The following is a 23,206-nucleotide window of genomic DNA, read 5'->3' on the forward strand; positions in this document are numbered from 1 at the left end:
GAAATGGGCATACAAGTTTTTGGTGATTTGAAATATTTTTGTTTTTTCCCTTTAAATTATAAAGGCAATATAAAAACATTACAGAAAATGAGGGGTATAAAAACAGAACTCATTTATATTACCAAGAGAACTACTTTCATTTTCCAATGTACCTTGCAGAGTAATTTTCAAATGTATATATTTTAACCTAATTGCAGTCATCTCCAAAATATAATTTTGTATCCTGCTTTTTCACCTAATGCATCATAAGCATTTTTCCATATTGTAGTCTTTGTAATTATAGTTTTATGGCAATATAATTTTTTAAGTGCACATGATTTATTCAGCAATTATTTTAGAGTTGGACATATAAGTTGCTTCCAGTTTTTTGGTGTTATAAATAATATTGCCAAGACTATCTCTGTGCTTATTCTCTAATGTTACTATCTTAAAAGAGATGCCTAGTAGAAACATTTTTATGACAGTTGACACATCCTGCCAAATGACTTTCGTTTCTACTTGGATGATCCATAGCTTCTCAAAGTTAACATGTTCCAAACGGAGTTCACCATAGCCCTGCCCCTCCTCCACCTGTCCCGCCTTCCATCTTCTGTTCTGGTGACTGGCATCCTCAAATGCTGGAGTCATGAACTCAAGCACCATCATCTTGACAACTTCTCTCCACACACTCGATCCATCATCAGTCTCTGACATTTACCCTGAAATAACTCTTGCACACACCTGTCCACTCTGCTCTATCCCACAGCTGCAACACTAGCTCTAGTCACCATCACCATCCACAGGGAGGGAAATAACAGTCCCTCAATGTTTTCCTGGAAACCAGTCCTTGCCACTGTTCCCCAGTAGCCTATTTGATGAATGAATGAACAGCACAAATGTTATGCTTAAGTAGATACTGGATTTGTCTTGTAGCTTAAAAAATGTGTATTTATTGTTTCTTTTGTAGATTCAGTAAGATTGAACATGGTGGCTTTTCTAAATCTATAATTTTGACTGAGACCATGTGTAATAATAACACCTTTATGCTATACGCACTAAAACTGTTTTTATAATCTGATGTTTTCCTTTCAGCTAGCTAATTATGCAGAAATTTAAATTTTTGTGAAGTCAAATGAAGGTGATCTTTACCTTTCTGATCAAAGCACACATTTTCAAAATTCCAGACATGCATAAACAACTGAGATGGAAGTATATTACCAAGTATGAAGCCCCCATGAATGCGACAAAACACAGTACTTCAAATGTTAGGGATCAGTGTACACTAGATAAAATCAGTCCTTGTGAAGAATTTTTTTTTTCCAATCTGAACAATTCGGTTTCCCTTCATTGAGGTAAAATGCATTTTTTGAAGGCTTTAAACATATGATGTGGAAAGACAAGTAACAGGTAAATAATTTAAGTCAAAACTCTGCCTTTTTCAGCAATAGCCAGATAAATGTTCTATTTTTTCCAGATATTTTTTCCTAGCTGCCCAATTACTGAATGCACTTTGTTCTTTATTTTGTGTATACAAGAGAGGAAAGACAGCATGGGGAAAAATGTGTCTGTGTGTGTGTCACATGTTGCCTGGGGGTGCTGAATGCCCCAAAGAGGCTGCACCCCACTTTCTGCCTCTGCCCCATTCCATATTTTTTCTGTACATATCTCCAATAGTCAACCAAAAAAATAAGATTAAAAAGTAAAGAATATTAGATTCAAGGGATTATAACAAAACACGTATACTAATATAAACAAATGGAAAAAGAGCCAAAATGAGGAAAAAACTGAAAACTCAACAGGCTTAGTGATTCTACTGCAATCCATAGCATGGTGACTGGTATGGAACTTCCTTGTACCCAAATCAAAATAGAAAACACAGTAAATGTCACAGTTCTCATTACAAGAGGAGGAATCGTGACGATTCTCAGAGACCTAAATGTTTTAGTTACGCTAAATTTTAAAACAATTTTCTCCCATCTCCATACTCTTCCACTAGAATACAGGATCTCCGGACCCCTGAAGTCCCAAGACCTGTCCCCACACGGCGCTGACTCCTCAGTCTTCCTCATATTCCCCTGGTGGGATCTCTCTAAAGTGAAAACTCCTGTGTCCACCACTTTCTGCAAAGGTCCATAACTGAACAACCTTTCCGGGAACACAGGGTTTCCCCCAGCTGGTCTCTGCCCACTTGTTATCACCCGTGTTGCCATGTCCACATGGAGCAGGCTTCCAATCCCCCATGCTCTCTCCCACCTAGGTAAGCTGCCAAGTCCTCTTCTCTGCCTTGAGTTCCCTTCCTCATTTCCTCAGCAGGTTCATTCTCACTCACATTTTCAGCTCAGATCAGGTGTCACCTCCCCTCTGAATACTTTCCAGGCACATACCTGAGGGGAGGGAACACTCTCTGATACAACCATGTCCCTAATGAACACAGATTTCAACTGTCTGATGATGTGCTTAGTCCCTAGTTGATTGCAAACACAGTTTGAATTTTTTAAATCACTGTGTCCCAGAGACTAATGCCATATTCTCCCAATTAAAACTACTTAATAAATGTTAAACTATGAAATTAAAAAATAACAGAATAGACGTGAAACATATAGCTGCATTAATTTCACTGATCTATTTTTGTTATACTTGTTAAAATAAACTGATAGGGCTTTCCAATCTTTATTTTATTAAAGGTTTTTAAAATATTCCTATCTCACATCATCACTATTCCATAAAAGAAGAGTATATGTGCCAAGATTATAGGCAGACACTATTATAAGAATAAAGAGCTATCTTGTGAGTCACCAAAGACAGAGACAATTCCAGGAGCCTCCTGGCCTTGCCCAGGACCATGGCTTTCCATCAGACCAGCATCTGGCAGCCATGGACTTGCACTCGCCCTCTCAAGGATGACTTCTAATGAATGCCTTGGAGTGTAGTCCTTGGAGATAGTCTGGAAGATGAATGAGGGTCCTGTTGCTGACTGTGGCCACATACTGGGAAAGAAGAAACAGGGGTGGTCTGATGACCTCTTAGGAAGGGAGCAATGTATTCTTTTTTTTTGTTTTTGAATTGGAGTCTCACTCTGTTGCCCAAGCTGGAGTGCAGCGGCCACTCCCAGCCACCGCAGCCTTGACCTGCTGGACTCCGGCGATCCTTCCGCCTCAGCCTTCCAAGTAGCTGGAACTACAGGCACGCACAACCACGCCCGGCTAATTTTGGATTTATTGTAGAGATGAGGTCTCGCCAAGTTGCCAAGCGGGTCTCGAACGCACGGGCTCAGGCAATCCACTCACCTCGGCCTCCCAAAGGCGCGGGATTACAGGCTGAGCCACCGAGCCCGGCTAGCAATATATTCTTCAATCCTCACACCCTGTCCCTCCTGTCCCAGCCTCTGTTCTCATTGAATTGCTTACCCACAACTGGCAGCCATGACACACCTAGAATAAAACATGCACTACTCCTCTGTCCACCAGCTTTATCTAGACTACAAATGCCACCCATCCCCAGGCCCTGGCTCAGGGTCAGGAGCAAATGCAGCAGCAAGGCCTGCTCGAATATGGCACAGCTGCCATGTGTCCCAGTCCGGCCAGTGAGCCTGAGTCCTGGGAAGGGCTCAGCCATCCTCTGCAGGAGCTCGCTGGCTTTGAAGTCAATCTCTGTCATTGTTTTCTGTTTGATTTAGGAGAAGTCTGGAAGCTGCCAGAGGGCCCTGCAGGAATGAACACATGCAAAACAAGACAGAAGTGGGGGTGTGGCTGGGATGCTGTAGGGTGGTCTTTGTTGATTGGCATTTAAGGGCACTTTGGGTGGGCAGGAGGTTCCTCACAGGGTCTACTACCAGGTACTACTCCTGGTCACCTGCTGTTTACAGGGCCACACACATCAAATCCGAGAATATCTTCAGTGAGCCTGAGGCTGCCATGAGGAACAGGGAATACTTCATGGGGATGTTTTTTAAAATCCGGGACCAAGATTTAAGTATTAAGCAGAACACATTTATTAGGTACTCAATTAATACTTCTGAAGTGTATGAAATATATTTTAAGTAAACTTTTTAAAAAGCAAGAGATGCAATTCCTTTGCTATTTCTGACCTACCTCTTGAGCTTTCCAACATTTCATCAGGATTTATAGCCCATGATATTTTCAAAAGAAAATACAGAGGCAAAAGGTGCACCGAGTGAATTTTAAAAATCACACTACGTGCCATTAAAAAGAAAGCACTAGAAATGAGTTCAGCACTGGATTTATTTCTAAATTTAAGGCAATAGGGCTAAAAATGGGTTCTGTTACTGCGACACTATACAACAGCTAAAGAATACTTGCAATATCATTTCCAGGAATAAACTTTTCTTTCGGACTTGAAGTCAAGCGTGATTTTATATGATTAGTGTTTATATAGGGGCACTGGAGTCAGACTTGGCATCGTGTACAGTTTTTAGGAAAGCTGTTGTAAAAGACTCCTCAACTGAATATTTGAGTAAAGATTAAGACTTAACATTAAATTAAACTCACGGAAAGCATTTCAAGTTGGGAAGAGATCTGAGACAAGAGTCCAGATAAATGCCGCGGTCTGGCTCTCTCAAATATCTGATGGCACACGCCGCCCTCTAGCAGGTGTTGGGGGTCAGTGAGCTAATGGCTGGATTCTCTAACAAGCACTTGTAGGACAAAATTCCATGCTTAATTTAGAGTCACATGATCAGTCCAGGCCTGGGCTCAAAGAATCAGTCTCCAGGGGCAGTCAGAGCCAGGAACCTGTATTTTTAGTAATGTCCTACTGGCAATTTTCAGCCTAGACAGAGCTGGAAAGCCCTGCTGGTGGTCAGAGTTTGGCTGAGGGAGGTGCTTAGTACAACTTGGTTTAGTTCAGACTCTAAAAGTGCCTCTAGGGTGTGACCTGCACGACTGACTAGAGAAAGAAGAGCCCAGAAAAGCACAACTGCGGAAAACTCGACCCACCAGGGCTTTGTACTGCCTTTGCTAACATGTTCTGGTTGCTGTTTCCACCATCACTGGAGAGCACATGGCTTCCAGAATGCCACTGGATCAGCTCCACGTTTAGAGTTGTCCCTGTCCTCCCCATGCGTCTGTCTCAGCCTCTGGGTGGGAACAAGACCCACAGCACAATCCGGAGGCGGAAATGTCAGCCCTGCAACTATGTTTTCCTGTGGAAAGCCAACCAGCACACAGACAAGAGATCAGGCAACTACTTTCCTCAAAGCACTTCAATGTGAGCCAGACTGACTTCAAAATCCGCTACTATAACGTGGCAGCCTAGACTTTAATTCCGCAATGCTGAAGCTGGACTTCACAGCCAAACCCCCACCCTCCTTCTGCTTACTGCCTCAGACATCATTTGTGTGCCTCCATGATCTCTTCCCTCGTTCCCATGGCAGTTCCCCTTTAAAGCTGGCCTCACATTCAATCTTAGCTAACCCAGGTATTCCAGCTCATCCCAGATGTCACCTGTAAACATGTGTTTCCAGGACTCTAGATGAAGGTGGCGTTGAAAAGGAATATAAAATGTGGTTTATTCTACATACTGTACTATCATAGGATGGGGGAAGTTAATTTGCCTCAACCTACAGGTTAGACGTTAAAGACCAAATTCTGTCTTTACTCTGACACTTTCGATTCAGGCAGACCAGGAGAGGCGGGAGTGTTTTCTGACCTCCACAAGGAGTGAAGTGATGAGTCCCTTCCAAATGTGTTGTCTCATTTAATCACAACAGCCATCCTGGGAGAGAGTATACTCATCACCTGAATAGATAAGGAAGTTGAGGCACAGAGGAGTTCAGTGTGTGCCCAATGTCACCAGCCTGTGAGTGACAAGGCCAGGCTTTGGACACCCGTGTACCAGAATGGGTTTCAAATCCACCCCAGCCATCAGGCACTGACACATGGTGGAAAGAATGTGACAAGGGAAGACACAGTTTCCTATAATAAAGTGGCAGCAGTTCATGCCCTTCTGCAGCTGATAACTGGGACATCAATTTCCTTTGAAATTCATGGCCCTAAATAATCAGCTTCTCCCTGGAAGGTACAAAAGACTTAGTGCTGTAATTTATGATGTTGAGCCTGATCTACAATTAGATTCCATAGACCGGGAGCTTAAGACATAAAGAACCATGAACACAACCTCTCTGTCAATTTAGAAAATGGCTAGTATGTTCCTATTGTCACCATATCTATTTCTCACTAAAAAGACAAATGCGATAGGCCATCTTCCATCTATAACAAGTTGGATAACTTTCCATGTTTAAAAATTTCCATGGGAGGCCACGAGACAGGTCTGCTCACCCCTCCTTCAGGTCGTTGATGGGCAGGGGCACCCTGCCACCCCGGTCCAGGGCCGATGTGATGTTGATGGCGTTCAGGCGCTCTGGCTGCCACACGTTCTTCACGGCACCCAGGAAATCTCCCAGAACCTCGCTGGCCAGCATCTCCTCCACATTCATGTTTCTAATGAAGAACTCTGCTTGATATGGCAACGGGAAGTCTAATTTGGATGAACAAAGGGTACACATATCTTTAGTGGAATCACCTTTTAAAACAGAAGAAGAAGAGTTTGAACTGTGTTGAGTACTGTCATAATCCTGGGAACAGGAACAATACTGGCATTGACTTTAAAGGCTTTCTGTAGTCCAGAGAACAAATCAAAGAACACAACAGACATGAGACACAGAACTTTATTAACACTATAACAAAAATCCAAGGTTACTAAGGCGTATGGCCAAAAAAGAAGAAAAGCTAAATATGCAAAAATAAAATTTTTTTTTTGAGTCAAGGTCTCCTATCACCCAGGCTGGTGCGATGGTGTGATCATGGCTCACCGCAGCCTAGACCTCCTGGGCTCAGGGGATCCCTCCACCTTAATCCCCCAAGTAGCTGGGACTACAGACACACCACCATCACACCCAGCTAATTTTTTTATTTTTTGTAGAGATGAGGTCTCAGTTTGTTGCCCCAGGCTGGTCTCAAACTCCTGGCCTCAAGCGATCTGCCTCAGTCACCCAAAGTGCTGGGATTATAGGTGTGACTCATCGTACCCAACCTAAATCTGCATTTTAAATTTATAATATTACTGAATTTTGGAGGATCATACTCAAATTTAACTTTTTCTTAAAATAAATATTGATGACATGTCCAATAAGAATTCTAAAAATGATCAGGCAATGGCTCATACCTATATTCCCAGTACTTTGGGAGGCTGAGTTGAGAGATTCCCTTGAGGTCAAGAATTTGAGACCAGCCTGACCAACGTAGTGAGACCTCATGTCTACAAAAATATTTTAAGAGAATAATAAAAGAAAGACTTCTAAAAGCCAGAGCAATTCCACTGCTTCATCATTCTATAATTAAATATTCTAGAAAAATTATCAAGTTGTCATGCAATTCCAAATCTCACATTTTAAAGATTATTTGTTTTTTTCCCTTTCCCATGGTTCATCAAAATTCCCTCTAACATTCCATAATTAGTATTTTAAACCAACCCAGTATCAAATTCAGATTCTCAGTATTAGACACCTTAAATATAACAATATTGTTACTCAAATGTTATTCTGGAGTTATGAATCTTAATTTTTTATGTTCTGAGAGTACTATCAGGATAAAGAATAGCTTTCTTCTTATTTAATATTTCTATAACAATAAAGGTTTAATTTAAAAAAAAGACTTAGTATGTGGCAGGCCAAACTAAAAGATTCAGGTGAATGATACCATTAAGTTCCCATAAGAGGGTAAGTAGGCCCATGTATATTTCTCTGTACTCTCAGATGTAGAGCACACCTTTTGAGAGGTCCAGGGACTTATGCTCATCTGAACTTACCTTGTATGATTTCCATCTAATCTAAAGAGTTTCTTGGCCAAGCACTCTGCAAAGTCCTCAACACATCACAAGGGCTTATAAAACATTACATGTTGGCTCTTATTATAGGAATATGAAAAGGTGGACTACCTGAATTCATACTTTCAAAGGACAAGAAAATGTTTCTGGACCCCACAGAGATTTAAAGTCATAATTATACTATCTATACCCTCTGATTTATGTCAATAAAATTGATGTATCTGCAAAGTATTCCACATTTATTTAATATACATGAAATAAAAGTCACATATTAAGTACCTGAAATCGTGCTGAAGTCATTCCTCATGATACCTTTGGATAGTCAAGGGTTTTTGATGCCAGAGAGAAAGTCAGAGAAGAAACTCTGGCTTTAGATGGCTTTAGATTAGAGTTTTCAACAGCTTTGTAGAGTGTGGCCATCACTTCCTAAGGAGTCAGTGCTTCAAGGCCCAAATACAGAACATTCTTTACTTATCTCCTATGCTGTCACTTATTCTGCTTCTGATTTTTTCGTTTTTTTAATGTATAGCTCATCTCAGTCTTCTAAAATATGATATAATTATTTTCCTTAATTAGATAAATTTCTTATTTTATACAGCTACATTTCCTGTCATATATAGACAAATAGCTTCATCATGTTAAGTTTATCTGCATATTTAGGGATAGTCATGCAGACATGTGTCATGAAGAAGAGTTTCTTGGCAATAAATAATATAATATGTATAGATAATACCAAATACAGCTTTCGAATATGCAGGAGTCTGTGATCTACTCATTTCACTCTACGTTTTTATAACAGTATTCTTAAAAAGCACGTAAAACTCTTTTCTGATGATAGGGCCACGTCTTGGAGAACTGTTATGTGACTTTTCCTGGTCCATGTGGCCCCACTTCATGGCTCCCCTCCTGAGACCCACTGCAAAGCTGACTGTTGCCACCATGCCCCTCGGAGGCTCATAACTGGGTGGCTGCCTGCTGCCTACTCGGCCAAGAGCTGCCACCAGGCCTCCCAGAGATGAGTCACAGCAGCTTTCTAACTCTGGGGAAATCCCGGGCCTACTATATTTGGAAGTCACAGAGGCCAAGAGAACAGTAGGCCAACAGATTGGTGGCAGGCCTCTGCGGCGCTAAACCCGATTCAGAGAATCACTTGATGTACTCTCTTGGAACAACGCTGCGTGCATCTACATGACTGATTTCCCACGAGGTCTCTCAGAACAGATGTCAGCTGGGCAGGGAGTTGGACAGTGCATCACGACCCTGAGAGACAACTTTTGCCATTTCTTCTCCTAAATCTTACCAGGGATAAACAGTGTGAGTGTACACTACTCTCAAAGACATACATCCTAGTGCACATATGCACTCTGTCTAGATCAGCGAAGCCAAATGCATGACCTGGAGTCCAGTATTCAAGTAACTGCAGGCCACTAAAGCCTACATCAAGAGTGCGGAGCACGTCTGTCTGAGCTGAGGTGGCGGCTCCCACCCTCTTTGCTCCTCCCCTCACCCGCATATCTTCAATGCCCCTGATTCCATACAGAGCCCCAACGCCAATTTTCAAATCTACAGTAGTCTATCAGTCTTCCATTCATATCTGCTTGATCCCCTACGCCAACAATACCACCTGTTCGATGCCTTGAGTACTATGTCTACAGCACCGAGGCCATGCTTGAGAGGAAGAAGTCCAAGCTGTAGACCAGGCTGTCTCTCAGTCTGCAGGGACCCCCACACCTAATACTTTCCAGTCCCCCCCACAAGCACAGTGGTGAGCTGAGAAGACCCAAGTCCGCTGTCTATAACTATAGTGACAAATTCCCAAGGAAGGAAACTTTTCAATTATTCTGCTCATTCCATTTCTGGGTATTCCACATCTGCAGGGACAGCTTACACTGCATGCAAGAGTCCAGTCGCAAGCGTAGTCCACAACAAAAGTCTCCCTGATCCAAACACAGATATCACCCAAAAGCCCTCAGGAGTGAGAAGGTGGACAGGGAGGCCCACAGAGCTGGCACTTGAGCTTGCGTCTCACATATGAATGCCATTTTAAATTTTAAAATTGTATCTTTGTTGTCTAGAATTAATACTGCTGAACTTCTGGGGGAAAATTCACTTAAGGAGGTTTAAGTCTTCAAGCACTCTCCATACATCTTTTCAATTTTACAGAAATTGCTTTCCTTCGTATCGTGTAAAGACAATTTTTAATGCAGGCTTGAACTGAATTATCACTAATTCCAAATGAGTAGATTCAGTTCAAATGTTCTGTGTTTGCTAGTTTGTTTTTAATTGTATTAGTAAATAGAAGCAAGAATTCTCTTCTCAGGAACACACACTGATTTCCTGTTTTCAGAGGGAAAGAAATCTGTATCAGCTCCTCTCCTGCTACCGTCTAAGTGATATCTATTAGAGACAATTATCCATGATTTATATATTATAACTGTAAAGTTTCTGATATGTACTTTTCCCAGACAACTTCCAAAATAGGGTCAAAATCTTTGTGAGTGTAATAATTCTTGGAATATTTTCTTAGTCTCTAACCTTCAAAATTCACAATTTGAGCATAGGTAACTCTAAATTGCTGATGGACTCCAATAGTTACCAACATATGATTAGCCATTTAGGAAGGAAATTGTGCCCCAAATTATAATTTATTTCCATCTTGCAACAACTTTATACCATCACATACAATTAGACAACTATTACCTACAGTAAATTTTTTTTTTTTTTTTTTTGAGTTGGAGTCTCACTCTGTCGCCCAGACTGGAGTGTAGTGGCCGCTCCCGGCCACCGCAGCCTCAACCTGCTGGGCTCCGGTGATCCTTCCGCCTCAGCCTTCCAAGTAGCTGGAATTATAGGCATGTGCTACCACGCCTGGCTGATTTTTTGATTTATTGTAGAGATGAGGTCTCGCTGCCCAGGTGGGTCTTGAACCCACAGGCTCAGGCAATTCACTCACCTCAGCCTCCCAAAGGCGCGGGATTACAGGCTGAGCCACCGAGCCCGGATACCTACAGTAAATTTTAAAGTAAAATAGAAAACTATCTGATCATTTGTTTTTGAGACAGGGTCTGGCTCTATATTGCCCAGGTTCGAGTGTAAAGGACACAATCATTGTTCATTATTGTTGACAGTGTACTCCGTGACCAGCTGAGTTAAATGGGTTTCAAGCCTTAACTCACAGAATCCTTATCCCATACTAAACCAAGGCTGGGAGCAGTGGGAGGCCCATTTGCTCAGCTCTCAGTCCCAAGTTCTGTACCATCAAGCACACCAGGTCATTTTACAATAAATCACATAGCACTGAGTTTTCTTTTCTACACGTTACTATTTCATCAGTTACATCAGGTCTATGGTGCTTTAAAATTCCTAACTATGTTTTATATCATTATAAAACATAACGAAATCCTTCTTGTAAATAAGAAAGCAATCATCAGCATATTGGTCATACCTACCTTCTGCTGACATTATATTAATTATCAAATTATGCCTTGCAGTCTCGAAGGTGCGCCTATTGTAGGCAGTTATCTATTGCAAAAGAAAAATCATATTAAAGAAGTGAAATGTTATTTGTAAAATGAAATTCATTACAGACAAAAATGAAAACAAACTGCCATTTTTTCCATTTTCATTATTTGTTGATATACTTACAAAATATTCCTTCTTTGGGCAATAGGAATTTAGAGCTTTTAGCAATGTTATGTAAAAGTAAATAATTAGTCAGGTGTATTTAATGTGCTGAAACAAAAAGTTGAAATGAAAAAGACTCTTTCACAGCAACACAAATGCATCATTAGTAAATGGATTAACTCTCATGAGTTACCAGTGCCATTCTGAGATTTCAAAAAACTAAAACAATGCATTTTTGTACTTTTAAATGGCATTTAAGTACTATAATGGAAAGAATAGTTTAAAACAAGCACATTTTTGTGTTGTTTGCACTCAGTGCTAAACTGCACACCAGTAAGGCAAAACTCTTTGGAAGTCAAATCTCACCAACAATGGGAGCGAGGCAGCAAGGCCCGGACTCTGAAGCTTACAGCACATGCACAACACAAGCCAACCTCCTCACAGAGTCAAGGATTAGTAAACACTTGAAAAGCCAAAGCACCAATGTCAAAGTTGACTCAAAACTAGCCAAACAATGCACACAGCAAAGGCCAGCAAGAGGAAATGGCTTCAAATATCAGGAATAATTCACTTTAGAACAGATATGAAATCATTCAGACACACCTGCAGTACCTCAAGCACCAAGTGACCATGTCAGTCTTAGCATCCCAGCACTAGCCTTCTGACAGTGACTGCAGTTGGGGTTAACACTGAGATGAAGAGTAGGAGACAACTGACTCAAACAAGAGGGGAATGTCTTGTGCACGTAAGACAAATATCAAAGACGTTTACACATTGCATGTGAGCTTCAAAAGAAATTGCCATCATCAAGAATATTATTTGAAAGAACCATAAGATTCAGAATTTTGGAATAAACAAGCCTAAAAATTCAACAATATTTAAAAGACATATTCTGAAAAGCATATTATTCCACAAAGTTGAAAACACTTCTCTATGATCTGTGAAATTTTCACTAGATTTCATCACTTCCTTGCTGCTCCTCTGTTGGGACCTGTGATCAGTTAGGTCACACCAAATAATAGAATTCAGATTAGCCACTGAAATAAACTAGGAACTGTTGTTCAAATGAAGCAAATAAAATATGCAAAATAGACTGTATTAGGGAGACTTCATAATTTTAAAAGTTTATGCTGTAAAAAATTTAATATTTTCAATGGAAAAAATATCAACCTACTGTACTATTTGTTATAATATCTTGAAGCTTCAGCTAAAAAATTAGATATTTTCAAATTAATAGTAACATTTTTATGACTAGCCTTCCCCTCACAAGTTTCATTATTATGAATTTCATAAATTCTAATAAATGCCTTTATTTTTAAATCACAGGCTACTGAAGAAGAGTCAGTATCAGGAGGAAGAATTTTATTATCTGACTTTATATTTGAAGTTTAATTTTAATGTTGTAACAAAATGCAGTCTTTCTATCACTTCTAATGAGATATTTAAGTACTAATATCCTCAAATTGTATTTGTTTAATGACGTGAAGATCTTCAAGGCAGAAGAGTGAGCGTGTGTGTGTCTATGGTGCATACTTTTTAGTCTGATCCACAGTTTCTAAAACAGTGCCTGATCTATTTCAGATGTTTAAAATCTAAACATTTCAGATAAATATCCACAGAATGAATTAATCAGCAGATTGACAGGATTAAATGTTAGTTTAGGATATGCAAACTGTGGACCATATTCATTGATAGAATATTCCAAAACATCATACCTGTTAATATGTGTGAATATGAAAATGAGCTATGTTATATGAAAGTTATGCTAGACCTTCACCTTGTTGTCGTGATAGAGTTGCTGCATGTTCATCACATTCATTGTATGTCAGTAGTAAAGTAGGCGAACACAGCAAGCTCCTATGCAAGCCTCTCCATGATGTGGCCTGTCCTGGGCCCCCGCTTTCCTCAGAAAAAAGCAGTCATTTTGGATACAGTTTTATTGTAAATGCACGTGTGCTTAAAATACACTAGTTTGCATGTTTCTGAGCTCTACCAAAGCATCAGACTCTCTGCAGTGTCCAGCACGTGCCTTCTTCATGTTCCACATTATGCTGAAGGCATGCACGCAGGTTCCTGCACAGGCTTTCTCACTGCTACTCTGGGCATCAACTGTGTGAACAGCCACGACTCATGGACCTGCTGGCTCATTGGCTGACTTTTGGGTCTCCGTGGTTTTGTGGGTTGCCACGCTTTGCTCTGCAAATGTTGCCTGATGACCCTGACTGTCTGGGTCTCCTGGAAGCAAGTGCAGGTGTTTCTTTGGGTGCACACCTAGAGCAGGACTGCTGAACCGTAAGACACTGACATGTAACTGCATGAGACATTCAGGGCTGCTTTCCTTTGGTCATGCCACATCCAACCACTGATGGTCAATTCTTCACGGGGTCCTAATTTGCATAGTCCTCATCACTGATGATAGTAAGCTTCTTAAGCTGATTGCATTTGCGCTTCCTCTCTAGTGAAATGCCTTTTTAAAAATTAAATTGTAGGATGCTTTTTTATATTTCAGATACTCAATCAGCTATAGGTATTGAAAATATATTTTTCCCATTTGTGACTTGTCCTTTTTTTTTTTAATGGCTTCAGATTTCATGGTTGATCTTGTAACTAAAAATATTTAGGTTTCATTTAAGAAATCCTTCCTACCCCAAGAGCAGAAGAAGAGTCTTTTGCATTTTAACAGAATAGTGCAAAAATGTGCTTTACACACCTACTCCTTGACCTACCTAGGCTTGAGACCTGCCTAGGCTTGAGCCACCACACCCAACCTATTCCTGAATTTAAATGGAATTTCTCTAATTTTTTAAAAATTTATTAACAATGATGTTTGCTATTATTTTGGGTGAAACCTATCAGGTTAAGGAAGCTCACTTCTATTCCTGGTTTGCTAAGAGTTATTTTTTCTGACCAAGAATAGGTAGTAAATTTTATTAAACATTTTCTCTGCAACTATCGATACAATTACGCTGTTTTTCTCCTTTAATCTAGTAACGTGGTGAATTACATTTGCATATTTCTTTTCTTTTACTGAACATTTAAAAAAATTAATTTGATGATAACTCAAGGTATCTTTCTTATATCTACATCTATTTTTATCTTATATCTATACCACCTTAAGGGAGATTTACAGCCAGAAGAAATCAATGAAAAGTCAAGTTAATACAAAACTTCAATTCCAAATGAAGAAAAGCCCTCTTCCCTTGGCCAACATGGAAGCTCATACCTACAGTTCACAGCTGATTAAAACACTGGAGAAAAACTCAAAGCATATAACCCCTGAAAGTTTGTACCTGGTGGACAACAGGGTACTTGGGACCTGTACCAGTCTTACTGGCAGTTTCTTAGTCCCTACCAATAAATCCTTATGGAAATGAATAGTTAAATTAGAATGCAAGACCCAGGGGGCAACAAGGCCTAAACTATGGCTGACCTCTCCTGCCTTTAATGGCCATTATAATTTTGATTTTGTTGGGTATATTAAATACTGAAACATTTTTAGCTTTTCTATTTAAAAGTACTGTATTAATTTCCATTAAAGGTTCAATCAAAACAAAGGCAATGTGGTTGTTATTGTCGTTTTAATTTCTAGTATCTTCTAGGCATAATGTTAGGCACTAGTGAAGATGTGATGTACTGTGCCACCACCATCTCTTCTAGAATAAAGGAGTCAAATACATCAGCATGGCTTACAGAGCCCTCAAAGGTCTGCTCCTACCAGTGTTAACACCTCCCACTCTCAACGTCTGTTCACTGGGGTGCACCCTACACTCCAGCCACACTTCTACCTCTCTGAGGTCATGTGACTTCTGTTATGCCCTGAGATTCTAATGTGCCATTTCCTGTGCCCAAGACAGCCCTCCTTCTACTTTGTGAAGTAAATGCTTGGCTGTCTTACAGCTCTGCACCACACAGCACCTTCTGACTACAGTAGTTCTTAGAGTGCTGGCATACAATGTGCTTCCTTTCATCCCAGTCCCTGACCCCTGGACTGAGACATGGCAAGATGCACCCGATACTCATCTTCCTATCCCTATGCACCTATCACAATGCTCAGCACACAGTGGGTGAAGACCACGTCTGCTGAGTGACGATTTCAGTGAACGTGAAATATGAATTCAAAAGACAGAGCAAATGAGTGTCGTGAAGAACAAAGGAGGTAGGCAGGGTCATTCTTACTTTGTTCTTGAATTTAAAGGGAACTTCTCAAGTTCTATGTTCTTAAGTAGAATTCAAATTATAATCATCTATTTCTTTTCAATGTCTCTTATTTTTTTCACCAATTTAGACTGTCATTTTTTAAAATAAAAGCTGGGCTGGGCTCAGTGGCTCAGTCTGTAAGCACTTTGGGAGGACAGGGTGAGTAGATTGCCGGAGCCCGCAGGTTCAAGACCAGCCCTGGCAACTTGGTGAAACCTCGTCTCTACAATAAATCAAAAATTAGCCAGGCATGGTAATGTGTGCCCATAGTTCCAGCTACTTGGAAAGCTGAAGCGGAAGGATCGCTGGAGCCCAGCGGGTCGACGCTGGGGTGGCCGTGAATGTGCCACTGTACTCCAGCCTGGGCAACAGAGTGAGACTCCAACTCAAAAAAATAAAAAAAATAAAAGCTGAAGCAAAAAATTTTACAGATGAACAGAAAGGAATGGCACATTTGCAAGTGTTATCTAGTATGTTCCAATTCAATGCACAAAACATTAAAAACCACTGTCATGTAACTTTAATTTCAACACTTAAAACTCAAATTATAAAACACATACACACACACAACTGTTCTCTCTAAGTAAATTACCTCGATGATAGTTGGTTTCCCCACATTTTCAGCTGTTGGAGACCCATACAGGACTCCGTCACTGTATGGTGTCCTCTGGATATATCGAAGCCATCCAGGTCGGTCTGGGTAACCCATTAAATTTGTGTTAAATGTTATGGGATCATTACTAATCTCGCCTAGATAAGAAACACAGAATTAAGACATGAGACAGTTATTTTCACACATGTTGCTTTGGTAGTTTCAATCAAAACATTCTGTCTGAAAATTTTTTCCTACATTTGTAGCAAACACACACACACACACACACACACACACACACACACACACACACACACGCACGCATACACACATAATCCATCTGGGAATTTAGAGTAGGGCCCCACATTTTTAAAAACTCCCCTTTTGGTTCATATGTCTAGAAATCTATTGCAACAAACAAAGCAGATTCATACAATTTTCTTGGATTTTTTTTTTTTTAGTCATTTGACAGTGAGACAACTATCACTCAGAAAAACCCTCTCATCATACTGGTACAGTCATTCTTTTAAGAAGCATTCCTTTCATGAAATTCTGGATACTACCAAACTAATATTAAGGGATAGTCTGATTTGACAAAAGTATCATCACAACAAAGATAATGTAATTTTAAAACAAAGATAATGTAATTTTAAGGATATGACAGAAAGATGCTGCAAATCCCAAACAGCTGTACTAATGAATGCATTTATTAATAGGAAGCAACAATAACAGTGTAATTCATGAGCATGTGCCTGGCCTTGTGTTAAATGCGTCACAAGCACTGTTCAATTTATTTGCAAACATACCTATGGAAGCACTTCTATTAATAGAAATAATGTCACTGATGGAATGTGTACTTTTCCATGTTAAGCACTTCTCCATAGTTGTGCTCAGGGGTGAAGCCAGAATTTAATCCTGTACTCTAGAAACTGTGCTCCTCAACCCATGTGTTCTTCTCTAGTGTCAGCGCTGCAGCTCCAACGCTTGAGCTATCCAATTTTGCAAATGGGATGCCACCTAAGGAAACATTTCCTAAATAACTGAGGAAAAGTCCACTTTTTTCCTTGAACTCTATTAAGAACATGGCTAGCTATATTTATGAAAAGCTTCAGGTACTTCCTATAATCTACAAAAGACTAGGCATATTGGTTCTAATGCTAAGAATGTGTTCATATAAAATGTAATTTTAGAAAGTTTATATTTACATGCTACTTAAGGGTTAGAACTTAATGTTTTCTCTTGTACTTCTTTGCATATTTTCATTAATTTGATGAAATTTGTGATCATTCAAATAAACATACTTAAGACAATAGTGAATTAAATAACACTTCATGTACCCCACAAAACTATAATAAAAATACTGATTAATTATTAAAAAAAAAAAAAAATAACACTTCATAATTGGTATCACTTTTAAGAAAAAATTAATAGTCATTATATTATTATAAAGTTATATAAAATTATCTCCTACTGTAAAAGCTGTTTAAAAACTCTTTTTTAATACCATAATTTCATTCTCTTCTACAGCATATGTACAGTTTTCTAAAAATCCATGTACTATGTAAGAATCTAAGACTTAAAATGGAAAATAATAATTTTACAGCTATAATTATTTCTGTGTGCATATAGGTCTATCATTTGTCAGAGGCATAAAACTTAAGACTGAGAATTCAGAAATATGTTTTCCTTAGAATTAAAAAATAAAGTATTTCCTTCTGTAATTAAATTTTTAATCTGAAAATGAGAAATATCCTACCGCAATCAATTTATCACACATACAGACCATTTCAAATACTGTTAATGATATTTGATCATATACTATCTAGCTTATGCAAATTACAGAGAAGGAAAAAGTTAGTGAATTAACCATTTTTTCCCCCATAAAGAACATACCAGGTTTGGGGTAAGGTGGAAATTCCCCCTTAAAATATTCTCTTTCCAAAACGTGAACAAAGAGGACCCCTGCAGATGGGTATACATTCCGATCAGAGTGGACCTTGGAGAAAATGGTGTACACTGGAAACAGAAAGGGAGATGGCAGACAGAAAGAAAAACAATGAGATTCGCTCTTGACAATCCAGCGCACGCTGTCAAGAAGGCTCTCCCCACATGGATATTTCTGCGAAACCAAAGCAGCATGCAAGAGCAGCGTTAGTAGCACCTTACTTTAAAGGGACGTGATTTCAGGACAACACAGGGAGAAAGCTCTTTTGACTTTTGTTTAGACCCTTTGCAAACATTAGGTAAGCAAAATTAGCCACATGTAGTTGTTATTAGATAATGAGGACATTCATAATTTTTTTGATAATTTCTTTTTACTTGAAATTATTACCAAAAAAATGTATCATGCTATATAATTGCTGCAGTTTTTTGCTCTTTACTTTTTTTAAAAAAACAAACTATACAGAGTAATTTTTAAGTTTTCTAGACCAAACACACCAGACTATATGACACCATCAACATATGCAACGTGACCTTCACATGCACTTATCAAGATGCCCTGGATATTTTTTCTGAGTATTCACTCCTCTTATCTTGCCTAGAAATGATTTATTTCATTGTCCCTGATCTTGGTGTTTAATAGTTCAAATATAATCTATTTTATTACACTATATCCTAAATTTAAAAAGAACAGTTGCGTAATAAAATTCAGGGTGAATAGTTTCCTTAAATTAAATGGGCCGATTTCATGGTTCACGAGTTACTGAAGACACAGCCTGTGAGTGCATTAAAATGGCCAAATGGGTCTGATTGGTTTCACCTATTGTTTTCGCTCTGATGTCACCGCCATTACCCATATCACCTTTATAACCTCTTTGGGGTTTCTATCTTACTGACAGGCTAGCGGCTGCAATTTTGAGACAAATAAACGCTACCGGCCTGTTCTTTCTTAGTCACTGATGGATCTGTGAATGTGATGATTAACCTTACAAACCCCAAGGCTGCTCACTCTCAGCTTGCAACTAACTAAAAGCCCTGGATGGCAAGATCACGGACAAGTAAACTTTTCAGCATAAAAATAGGAACTCTCACAAAATGTTGCTTCATCTGTGAAAACTTATACCTGCAGTTCTGTGGATGGCTGCCAGAAAAAGGGGAACAGAACTAAAATATCTGGCTTATAGCTTCACATATCCACAGCCTCACTACTCAAAACACAACTTGGAGGCTGTGCAGCAGGGAAGGAGGTGGCAAGGTGGACTTGTTCTGCACCAGCAGTCATATGTGATCTCCACGGCACCAGCAGCACCCTCTACCACCCAGGAACACTTCACCTACCTGCAAGAACGACCTCACTCCAAAGATAAGAACCAACGGATCAAAAGAACAGGAATGAGGACAATTAGATTTTTTTTTGTTGTTGTTGCCAGTTTGATATCACAATGTGGCCTAAAGGCTGTGTGCCACAGGGAATGTGAAGATGACAGAGATCCCAGCCCTCTCTCCCAAGCTCAACCTCTGACTTGGGAGACCAACATTCACTCTCCTAGGTGCTATTCCAGAGTATAAACTGCTTCAGCAATACCTGAAAATACGGGAGGAGCAATCAAGCTGGAAGTTTATGGAAAAGATTTCTGGAAGAAGCAGACTTCTACATGGGCCTTAAAGTACTACAAGTAGTCAGATTCCAAAACCAGGAATGTCAGCAGTGAATAGTGTTCAAGACCCAAAAGTGAGATGAGGATTAAGACAGTGATGCCAGATCCTGGGGCAAATTTAAGGTAGGCAAGACAAAACAGAGGAAAAGAGAAGGGTCAAACTATGGAGAGCTTTGAACTGCTAAGAAGTTATTCACTTTATACGTAAAAGTGTATAAATTCTGGACACAACCCAACATTCAAAGCACAAGACTATTTTAAATAATTTAAAGGAATCTCTTCAGAGTTTATCTAATATATTATTTCCAAAGATTAAAAACACCTTGAGGTTCAGCCCTGAGTTTTATTTACCTTATTTTTCTCAGCACCTATGAGAAGCATCTGATATATTTGAATAAGTTTATCAACACCCATGGAATGGATGAATACATTCTAATACAAAACGCAGTAGAGGTAAACACAAATTTCCTATTAGTGATCTAACAAGTATAATCCTTAAAGTGTAGCACTTTCTAGATTACCATCCTCCTCCCTTAACTTGTACTGCTATAAGGTAGCAAACTCTAACCTGTAAAGCAAAAGGCAAGGTTATTCCATACTAAATATTATGGAATTGATTTTGTTTCCACATCCCCTTCCACAGGGCCTGGAGTGCTAGCATTAAAGAAAGAGCGCCTGCCTCTTGGACCACCTCGCCTCCAGAACTACTGTGAAAGGTCTAATTTCTGCTTTCTTGAGAAACACGTCTGCGACCTGCAGAGCCGAGCCACAGGCGGCTGCAGCCCTCCTGGGTTTCAGGACTATGACCACATGTCCTTACTCACGAGTGCTCAAGTGCCTTTCTGCAATCTGCTGAACTGCACCCTTGCTGGCCAGTTACCTTGGCAACTCCACAGTCGAGCCTGCTTCACTGTAAGTCGAGTGTGCCGCTCGCTTGGAGAAAAACATGATACCGATGTATGACACATCCATCATCTAGAAATGGAAAATGACTAAGCCGGTGTTTTGTTTGTAAAAATCATACTTCCTTTCTGTAGCATCAGTTTAAATTACGGGCACCCACACAACTTTTAGAAGCGCCCTCTCCCGGTACCTCCCTACCTGTGACTTGTGAAGCAAGTCACTCTTCAGCTCAGTCTCTGCGGGCAGTATTTACCCCTGTGCTTCCTTTCCAAAACAACAAACGACACAGAGAACTCAAAGCTCTGGGCTCTTCTTCTAAACATGAGCACTGAAAATAATGCCGATAAGGTCTGTACCACCACCACAGAGACTGGCACAAAAAGCAACGATGTGGAACTCACTATGCCCAGGTAGCCCTCACAAACACCAGCCTGAAACATATTGCTTTCCTTATGAGCAAGTCTCAAAAACCAAATTTAAACGCTCTAAGAATTCACAGAACTCTAACAGTCTCTTCAACATACATGTGCACAGGGCCATGCTAATCAAGCCCAGGTTACAGGGTCTGGCCCCTTTGCATACCACACGGCGTTGCCGTCGTCTACAGTTGCAAATCCATCACCTCTGCACACACATGCTGCTGGACACAAGAGAAACTGAAAACCTGTGCGTGGCTACGACCTGCAATTCTATCACCATTCACGGGACAAACAATTAACTGCAAGTCCAGCTCGCAGAAAGTCAGAAACACCATCTCTAAACAGCAAGGATCGCTAGATATGCAAAGATTAAAAACCTCCAAAAACAGGTAGTTACAAGCAATAGAACTTTTAAAGGAAAAGTAGCATATCTGATCAGAGAGTCAGAGGACGAGAAAGACAAGCCAGGATCATCATCCCGCCCTCCAATGCCTCCCATCACCACGCTCCCAGAATCCTGTTCACAAAACTGCTCTCTGCCTGTTTTAGTAACAGGGTATAGAAAATACCACTTCAATAACTGTATATTATGTGACTGGGCAGAGCCAAGACTCAAATAACAGACCATGATAGCAGTAGCAAAAAAAAAGAAAAAAAATGGGACCTCCTGCTAACTAAATAGTGTCCTGTCTTCCTTTACAAATAGTCCGTTGGAAATCTTCTTTCTTCATGATGAAAATATAAAGGTGTGCATTTGTGTGCTGGCTTACAATCCCGAAAAACACAAGCAAGTTTGATGTATTTAGTAAACATTACATTCTGAAGTACTAAGGGCACGTTGCTAATTAATGAATCAATGGCATGTAACTTTGCAAGGATCACAGTGATTATCCTCAACGGCACATGCACGAGCGCAGGCATGCACACAGGTTCCTCTCTACAGAGGCAACCAGAGAACACTGGCCGGCTCTTTTGCTGCGTTGCTAAGAGTAAGTCCATGGTTATAAAGACACAATAGCCACTGAGTGTGGGACTCTCCAAGTTCCAGCTGGATTTAAATCTTGAAGTGGTGTCTCTTCTGAAATCTTTGAGAAGTCATAAAGTATTATCAATATTTATGTCCAGGTGACTTTTATTGGTTACCTCTCTCTTATGGATATTTTATCAACAAATGAACCACTTTATTTTTTTATCCAATGTGTTTTTATTTCCAGTACTTATTCAGTGATTTGATTCCCTTTATATTTACATATAAATTTTAGGGCAAGTTGGTCAATTACCCACTTTAAAATGTTCACTTATTGCATCATTTTCTGCTTCTTAAGGTTTACAAAGATATAGTGAGATCTCAGTTTCCCAGGAACCCTAGGAGACGAGTAACTCCAGGAGTGATTTCTCTTTTTTTTTTTTCTCTTTTAATTTTTATTTTCAAATTGGGGGTACAATTCAGGGTTAGGTATACAAATATTCATTGTGCAGGTACCCTTATTGACGTGTGCCCCCGCTTCCCCAGGCACTTTGCGTGGTTCTTTCTCATGGTGGTGTAAGAACACCATTTTGCACATCAATTGTTGCACCCTGCTCTATTATGCAGTGACAGACAGCCCTATGGACTGTCTGGCCGCCTTGTCATTTACCGAGCTCACTGCGGGTCTCAGGCTCTGAAGCTTCTCAAGGCTGTGTATTTTATGGATTTTTTGTTTTCTCCTCTGTAGACAAGTTGTCAGCTGTCATTTCTCATGGCTATCAGCATGTTTCCTGTAGCCACTTCTCTATCTCTTCTAATTTGCTGTTATTAGTCTGCTGCAGGTTTAGGGACCGGACTACCAAATGAGGTAGGATTACGCATTAGAGTAAAAGCAAAGACGTGCAGCGGCCGCACGCGGGGCCATGCTGGGTGTAAGAACAGGAGCCTGCATGCGTGGCATCCATCTCAGCCACCCACGGGCCTCTGGTGGCGCACTTCCTGGTTTTTAGTTGACGCAGGACACTTCTGAATCGATGTTCTTACGATAATTGGGACAGAGCCATCACTTCAGGCTCCGGCAGCA

General features: G+C 40.1%; 1 protein-coding gene across 1 annotated transcript in view; it reads right to left on the reverse strand.

The window, feature by feature from the left end:
- SGCE (sarcoglycan epsilon) overlaps nt 1-23,206 on the reverse strand; it is a 55,693-nt gene that overhangs the window by 26,800 nt on the left and 5,687 nt on the right. Inside the window, exons 2-5 of the mRNA XM_008068859.1 lie at nt 18,128-18,250; nt 16,235-16,392; nt 11,271-11,343; nt 6,276-6,474 (exon numbers count right to left, since the gene is read on the reverse strand). Coding sequence (XP_008067050.1) covers nt 6,276-6,474; nt 11,271-11,343; nt 16,235-16,392; nt 18,128-18,250 — 553 coding nt within the window. The remainder of the gene's footprint in view (nt 1-6,275; nt 6,475-11,270; nt 11,344-16,234; nt 16,393-18,127; nt 18,251-23,206) is intronic.

This window comes from Carlito syrichta, unplaced genomic scaffold, assembly GCF_000164805.1.
Source record: "Carlito syrichta isolate Samal-C Ts95f unplaced genomic scaffold, Tarsius_syrichta-2.0.1 Scaffold311602, whole genome shotgun sequence".
Taxonomy (NCBI): domain Eukaryota; kingdom Metazoa; phylum Chordata; class Mammalia; order Primates; family Tarsiidae; genus Carlito; species Carlito syrichta.